This window comes from Populus euphratica, unplaced genomic scaffold (genome assembly GCF_000495115.2).
Source record: "Populus euphratica unplaced genomic scaffold, PopEup_1.0 scaffold1844.1, whole genome shotgun sequence".
NCBI lineage: Eukaryota > Viridiplantae > Streptophyta > Magnoliopsida > Malpighiales > Salicaceae > Populus > Populus euphratica.
This window is the reverse complement of record NW_011501669.1, coordinates 27000-34974: the sequence shown is the minus strand read 5'-3', so window position 1 is coordinate 34974 and position 7975 is coordinate 27000. Positions and strand designations below refer to the sequence as shown.

Below are 7975 nucleotides of genomic sequence, written 5' to 3'. Positions count from 1 at the left end.
TTTTTATTTCTTCAAAATCTAGAATTATATATATTAAATTAGAAAAAATAAAAATAAAAATAGTATTTTTATCATACATTCTAAAAAAACCCCCGATTTTTAAATTAATTATCATTTGTTATTAGATGCAACTTTTCACCATATTCTACAAAATAAAAAATTAGACATGTTAGATTGAAAATATATTAATTACTAAATCATAAAATAAAATATATCAATTTACAAGAAAAATTATATTACTCAAGATTTTTGTTAGTTTCAATATCATATATCACGGTTCTAATGTCGGTTGAAATTGGCTCAAGATGCAACTAATTTTGATAATAAATAAGTGCTTGAATTAATGCTAAAGATAATGAATTTTAGAATTGATCGAGTATATGACTAGCTAATGTTAAAGGATGATTCAGAAGTCACTATTGATATATGAATAATTAACACATGTTGTCATATCTTCAAAAGTAATTTATCTTATATTTCAAAGCATTATACTTACACCAACTTAACATATCTAACTTATCATCATTAGAATCCTTACAACTATAAACCAAATACCTCATAATTTTATTTACACTCTCTACACTAGCTTCCTTTTATAAATGCCTTTTGAATCGAGTCAAAGTGTTTAAGTTATCATTTACCTCCATGGTATCAATAGTATTAACATCCTATTGATGTCTACTATTATGCTCTACTTCATTAGCTTTCAAATAAAATTCATACAAACTTATTAGTGTATCTTTCATCTTCTTTGTTATCAATTATGCTTTATCATCATCATACAAGTTATTAAAATAAAATTTCATATATTTCAATTTGAAACGTAGATTTAAAACAAAAATCATATAAGACAAAAAATCTAATTTTTATTATAACTCCATTACATCTCAAACTTTAATATAATGTTTATCTCCATTCCGTGTAAAAGAATATATTTACTTTTATACAGTTGCAGCAAGTTAATATGCATGCAAATCAATTTATTAAAGAAAAAATTTGATATAACATGCAATATGTCAAGAAATCTTAATGTAACCATTTAAAAGAACTTTTAGAACTTTACCAAATATCAAACATTTTTTTTCAATCCTCCAAACTAGGTGACCTTATGAATTTTTTTTCTTTTTGAATCAAACTCCATAAATTAACTTATTTATCTAGGGTTGCTTTCACCTAACCTCATAAAAACCTTCTTAAATTTTTCAGTAACTTCTAACAAAGATTAGTTAAATTCCATTAAATTGTAACATCCAAACACATTGATTTTTTACACCTTATATGCAACTTCTCTGCACATTTCTTAAATTCAAGTTACTTAGAGAGTGGAGATCTCACAAATCTAATTGCATTTTGAATCTTCACCACTAAAAAATAAATTTCTTTCAATCCATCACACACATAATGAGGTTTACAATGTATATACAACATCTAACATGCAAATATATATTTGACAATATAACATTTGTCTAATCTTTCATTATATTTTTTAAATATAAAATCATCATATTATTAAAGTTTGCATTGTCTATTGTAGCAGTCAAAACTTTATCAATTTCCCATTCTAACAAATAATTTTTAATAACTTAACAAATTATCTCACCTATATGATTAGAAACTTGATAAAAATTAAGAAATTTTTAATACATATTTCATTCATTATCAATCAAATGAGCTATCAAACACATAGTTAATATTTTGGATTAATGTTCATCTATTAGTTATTAAGCACAACCGTTAATCCCTAAGAGTAATACTTAATTTCTCCTCCTTTTCTAATTAAATTTTCAAACAATCTTTCATAATAGAAGAAACATCAAATCTAAGTTTCACAATTTTAGAAAATAATTTAAATTCCTAACCTTTTATAAAATTAAAAGGAAACTCATTAATTATAATAATTTTTCTAGTGCTTGTCTACACTTATCATAATTATAATCTATTACCTTAAGAGTTTTCACATTTTGGTCTCTTATTTCATCCTTCTTTTTTTTAAGTTTTAATACCAAAACCTTTTGTTTCCTATTAACTACAAAAGAAAACATTTTGCATACTCTTAAATGACTCCACATATTATTTATATCATTAAGGATAAGACAACATGCATAATATTTTTCATAATAATTACGTTCGACTTTATAGGCTTCAAGATCAACATCAAGTTCTATAAAGTGATCTTAAATATATGATTTTTTTATTATTATAGGATTTTTTCCTTGATAAAAAGAGTTGAAGTTGTTTACCTTTACTACCCATGGTGGTTCCTAAAATGATTGATGTTGGATTAGTGCTTAAAGTTGAGGTATTGGTTGATGTAGGGGTAGTGCTATTGGATGATGCATTAAGATTTTCAAGGTTTTTCATTTGTAATTTCCAAAGAAAAAAATGTATAACTGAAAAGGTGAGAAAGTTAAACATTATTCTTCTTTTTCTACTTTAATTTTCAAATTAACAATGTTATATTATCATTTTAATTTACAAATCAACAATGTTACACACTTTAAAGAGTAGCCAAAAAATAACCCAACTCAATTATTTTAAAAAAACTAATGGTATAGAAAAAAATCCCTATAGTCAATGGTATTGGTGTGCTCAAGGGTGTAAGTTGAACTTAAACACCCCTACAAGGATGATTTGAGGAAATTATGAGAATATAAAGGTTTGAATTCTCTAATATTTTCATTCATATTGATATTGAAGTAATTTGATACTTAAGGAAAAAAATCATGATAATTTTATCCATGATGTTATTCTTAGTTTTTGGTTTATATGATTGGGTATCATCTTTAGGTTTCAGATTTGGCCTCTTGTCTATGTCCTATCAAGCATGCCAATTTATATATTGTCAATGAAATATCTTTTTTTCTTTTAAAGTTAGAAAAAAATATTTTTGACTTAATATGTGAAGAGGTAACAAATCATATGAGGCTTTAACTAAATAATTGATAATAAATCTCATATGGATCATGTATCACAAGTTTTTATTAAATCTTAAACAATTATGTTTAAATTAATGATCATAATCTTAAGTATTATTCAAATTCAAAACTAAATATTGTTTACTCTAGTACTAAGCTATACTAATTAATAAAAGAAACCAAAAGGTTTACTGATTATCATGCAAATCTATCATAGTGAGACTAAAAGAGTTCACATAAATTATAGGTACAATTGTTGGCAAAATACTATTTATTGATTGGTTCACATGTTAATAAACCATAAAAATCTATTACGAGAAACTATATAAGTTTACATTAAGGTGATGATATCCAAAACTAAGAATAAATATTAGATAGCTTTGAAAGTAAGAGCAATAAATAAATAAAAAGCATCTAAATAAATAATAAATATAAATAAACACATAAATTGTAAAGAAAACAATAAGCTCAAGAAAATAAATGACATAAAAGATAAAACATAAAGTAATAAATCATTACAAGAAAGCTAAATTCCAAGAAAGATATATTACATTGAAATTGTGTCAAGGGTAGGTCAAAGAATTATAATGAAACATCCTTTTAAACTAATTCTTAGATCTAATTTTTTTCGACTGAGTAGAAAAAATAACGATCAAGAGTCAGTCTTAAACAAGAAAATCATTCATTTGAGCGTTAACTCTTAGTCCATCTAATACAAGGAAACGAGTGCCCGATGCTTGGAAGACTATAATTTCTTCGCTGAGACTAGACAGGAAAAACTCCCAACGGGTATCTACATGGACACTCCGCCCATGATGTGTTCTAAGCCCAGCAAGCATCCTCAGGATTTTGGTTGTTCTAGCCCTAACTACTACATCTGCTTCGATCACACCATAGTCTTTTTTAAAATCCCATTACCACATTTGACCATGATAATAATATACAAACATCCTTTTATTTATTGTGGGTATCAACAATGCCCCAATATTTTTGTTCATACAAGCCTGTAGCCATCCAAGCAACTGGGGATATCAAAAGACAACATATCACTGCAATAAATACTCTTTTCGTCTTCATCGCTAACATTGACATAAGTTGTCGATGAAGAATGCAAGGGAGTTGTGTTGTATGAAGGTGTTGATAGAAGCGAACCAAAACTCAGACTTGGTAGTGTCTCAAAGGAAACATCGTTGATGACGGGTTTATTATTACAGTCATGATAAACATAGCTTGACATCAAACTTTCACTAACGTTGGGAGTCTCTTCAATGGCATGCCACGAACTTTGTAAAGAATTTTGGCAGCTAAAGTTGGTGGGATTACTAGAAATAAGTTGCTCCAAATTGGCTTCACTAATTTGGGTTTCATTTAGAGATTGAGCACCCGATGTGTTCGTGCAAGCTTGGGCTTGGTTTTGGAGCTCGTTTGGCTGTAAGCATTGAAATTGATCATTGACTTGGTTATTTCTACGCTGGCTTTCTGGAAAATGTCTTGGACTCACATCTTGGCTAATATTGCCTTGGCATGACAGGAAAGAAGTGGCTAGATTTAAGAGATTTGGGTTCAAAATGGGTCCAATGCCAAGCAAACTTGGAATACTAAGCTGAGATGAGTTGTGGAGACACGAACTGAGAGCCGAGCAGTGTTGAAGAAGATCGAGGCGTGGCTTGTGAGTCGCAGGATCAATTCCCATCATCAATAGCCTTTTCTTTATGTGGGTGTTCCAGTAGTTTTTTATTTCATTATCAGTTCTTCCAGGCAAGCGAGTAGCAATTGTAGACCACCTGAGTAACCAAAGAAATAGTACAGAAATGGTGATGCTAATTGACTGGGACACGAGCCCCAAAGAAACAACACAACTTAGAAATTGCACTCGATAATTTTATTTATTTTTTACATATGTGAATATCTAATCTTAATATTTAAAAAATAATTTTAGAATTTGACCATATAAATTATATCTCTCAAAATTATTATTATTATACATGATATTTTTTTTTTGTAAAAAAACAGTGTTTAGAAACAGAATGGAATCGTGTTTTTAAAAAATTTTAAAAATATTTTTGTTTAAAATTGATTTTTATTATATTTTCAAATTATTTTAATATATTAACATTAAAAATAACTTTTAAAAATAAAAATTATTATTTTCATATATTTTTAAATAAAAAACATTAATCACAACCACTACTATAATACTTCCAAATAACTAAATTAAAACTCTGACTATCAAATAGATGGTCAGGGAGTAGAGTAATGATAAAACAAAAAAGTGGGCACGAACAGGACAAAAACAAATGTACTCACTTATTTCCCAAAATACCATGCAGTTGAATTATTGTCTCTTCTTCTTCATCCGAGAATTTCCCTCTCTTGATGTCAGGTCTCAGGTAATTAGTCCACCGGAGACGGCAACTCTTTCCACATCTTTTGAGTCCTATATATGGAAAACAACATCGCAAAAGCATCAGTCAGGTTATATATAATAGAAGCGTGATGAAGAAAAAAGAAGAAGATAGTTCGAAGTAGTTCTAACATTACTTAAATAAACAGAGAATTAGCTTGTATACCTGCGTTTCTGGGTAGGATTCGCCATCTTCCATGCCCATGTTTCTGAATGTAAGTGATCAGTTTTTGATCTTCCTCTGCAGTCCACGGACCTTTCTTGAGTCCATTTTTGTCACAAGAAGGAGGTTTCCCCATGTAAACTCACAAATCCCTGAATGCCTATATTTCGCGTGTGAGGGAGGAAGGAGAGGGGGGAGAAGGAGAGGTAATGCAAGTGCCCTACTCCATTTGAGGATCATGGGCGTAAATATATAGAGTAGAGAATTCAAGCAAGAGAAGCAAAAGCAGCTTGAGAAGTCAATAGGATTTGGTACCGTCTTTCTTCAGCATAGAATGTACGTGTCTTGTTATGAAGAAATATCTCATTCACTTCTAGTTTTAAAGCTGATAATCCTTCCAATGGCAAAAATAAAAAATAAAAAATAAAAGAAAATCACCTTTTTATATTTTGTGTTTGTGCTTATTGGTTGCTTACGTCCTACATTTCAAACTTATAAGATTTACATCAAAATTCACAGTATGTTGCTCAATTAATTAAAAATTAAAAACAAATTGCATTTCTTTCACAAATAAAGATTGAATTGATATATATATATATATAGAAAGGTAATTATTGATTATGAAAATTAAATAATATTTTATTAATTTTTGTGTTAATTAACCAAGAGACAGCGTAAGACAAATATTTATTATAAATATATAAAATCTGGTATTGTAATAGTTATTATTTTTATTTTTATTAAAAAATTTATTAAAATAATATTTTTTGTTTTTAAAAAATTTATTTTTAACATCAAGATATTAAAAGATCTAAAAATATTAAAAAAATACATAAAATTTATTTTTTTAAAAAAATATTCCTAAAACACAAAAATAAATATAATTTTATTTTATTTTTTTGAAAAACGAGGAGAAAAAAAAAGTATATAAAGGTAAAAAAGAGAAAGGGGTCCAATAAGAGCCGGTGAGCTCAGTCATGACGTGGCAGTGGTTAATTTGACATAGCGTAAATTGCTTAAAATACGTGCTTGGCTGGCTCTTTCAAAGTGGTCCCCCTCCAGCAGTCTCTCTCGCTGTCTCGTATTCCAAAACAGTCGTGTGAAACCGAAGAAGAACAAAAACAAGGGCTTTTTTGGCTGTCACTGCCACGTATCCGTTCTAATGTATGGCTTCGAGCATTTGACTCTGCTACAGAGCCTCAGGCCCTCAGCATGTGCATGCCTCCAAGCCGACTTGACTTAAAAGGGTCGATTCTCAGCAGGCTAGCTCTTTCGAGTCGCAATTTCCTTTTTATACACGTGGACGCCTCTCATCAGCCGCATCATTTATTCTCTTCCATCATCTCAATAGAGAACTTAATTTAATTGTTGTTCTTAAAAGAAAGAGAAAAAAACTTAGGCACCGTTGTTTATCTCTTGATGAGTGATTATTTGGAAATTATTTTTTATATGTTTATTTATTATTAAAAAAATTAATTAATAAAAAAATATTTTTTGATTGAATAAGAATATAGCTTTATTTTTTGAAAAGTATTTTTTTATTTTAGATGAAAAATATTTTTTAAAAAATTACAAGAAATTAAAAAATATCTTATGATTTATTGATTATATTAAATTTTATAATATTTTTTATTACATATTTTATTTCAAATATTTATATTTTTTAATTTTATCATTTAAAATTTAATTTAATTTATTTTTATATCAAATTTGATCTTTATTATTTGAATTATTATTTTTTCTCTTATTCTTTTGTTACTTGAAATTATTTATTTATCAATTTTTATTTTTATTTTTTATCATTATTTATTTGAAATAATTTATAATATATTTTTTAATTTTATCATGTTTTGATTTTTTTATCTTTCATATTTAATTTTTATTTTTTTATTACATTTGCTTTATTTAAAATAATTTATGCAATTAATTTTTTTTTAATTTTTTTATCTATCAGATTTGATTCATATTCTTTTAATAAACTTGAAAAAAATTAAAATATTTATAAATTATTTTTTATTTTATTTTTTATTTTATTATCAATATTAAAAAATCATTCACTTTCTAAAAATGCACTTTTTATATCAATCATTCTCTTAAATAAAACTATTTTACAGTAAACAAAAAGATCATTAATTAATCCTCCACGTAGCTAGCTAACTCTCTATTTTAGCTACACCACGTAATCAGGTGCCGTTTTAATGCAAATGATGTTGAGTGATATAAAACACAGTTTAAATTCTTGGATTTATATTATTTGTTAATATCATATTATAGTTTTAATATCCACAATCAACGAGTTTAAATTTATATTTTTACTTTATCCGATAAAATTAATTTTAAATAATACTTAACATATGCAAATTTTAAATATAAAAAATTTTCACTTGAAAATAAGAAAAACACAGAAAAAAATAAAACATTAAGAAGTAGAAACAGGATATGGTAATGAACCAAAGGATACCTCCCATGCGTGACATTCTCTAATATAAATAA

General features: G+C 27.0%; 1 protein-coding gene across 1 annotated transcript; it reads right to left on the bottom strand.

Moving 5' to 3' along the window:
• Positions 1 to 3627: 3627 nt before the first annotated feature.
• On the bottom strand, positions 3628 to 5796 carry LOC105118253 (myb-related protein 305-like). The gene is made up of 3 exons (XM_011016154.1): positions 5486 to 5796; positions 5223 to 5352; positions 3628 to 4699 (listed from the first exon to the last, which is right to left on the bottom strand). The coding sequence occupies exons 1-3, from the start codon at positions 5616 to 5618 to the stop codon at positions 3910 to 3912; spliced, it is 1053 nt and encodes a 350-aa protein (XP_011014456.1). The 5' UTR covers positions 5619 to 5796; the 3' UTR covers positions 3628 to 3909.
• Between the last annotated feature and the right edge of the window lie 2179 nt (positions 5797 to 7975).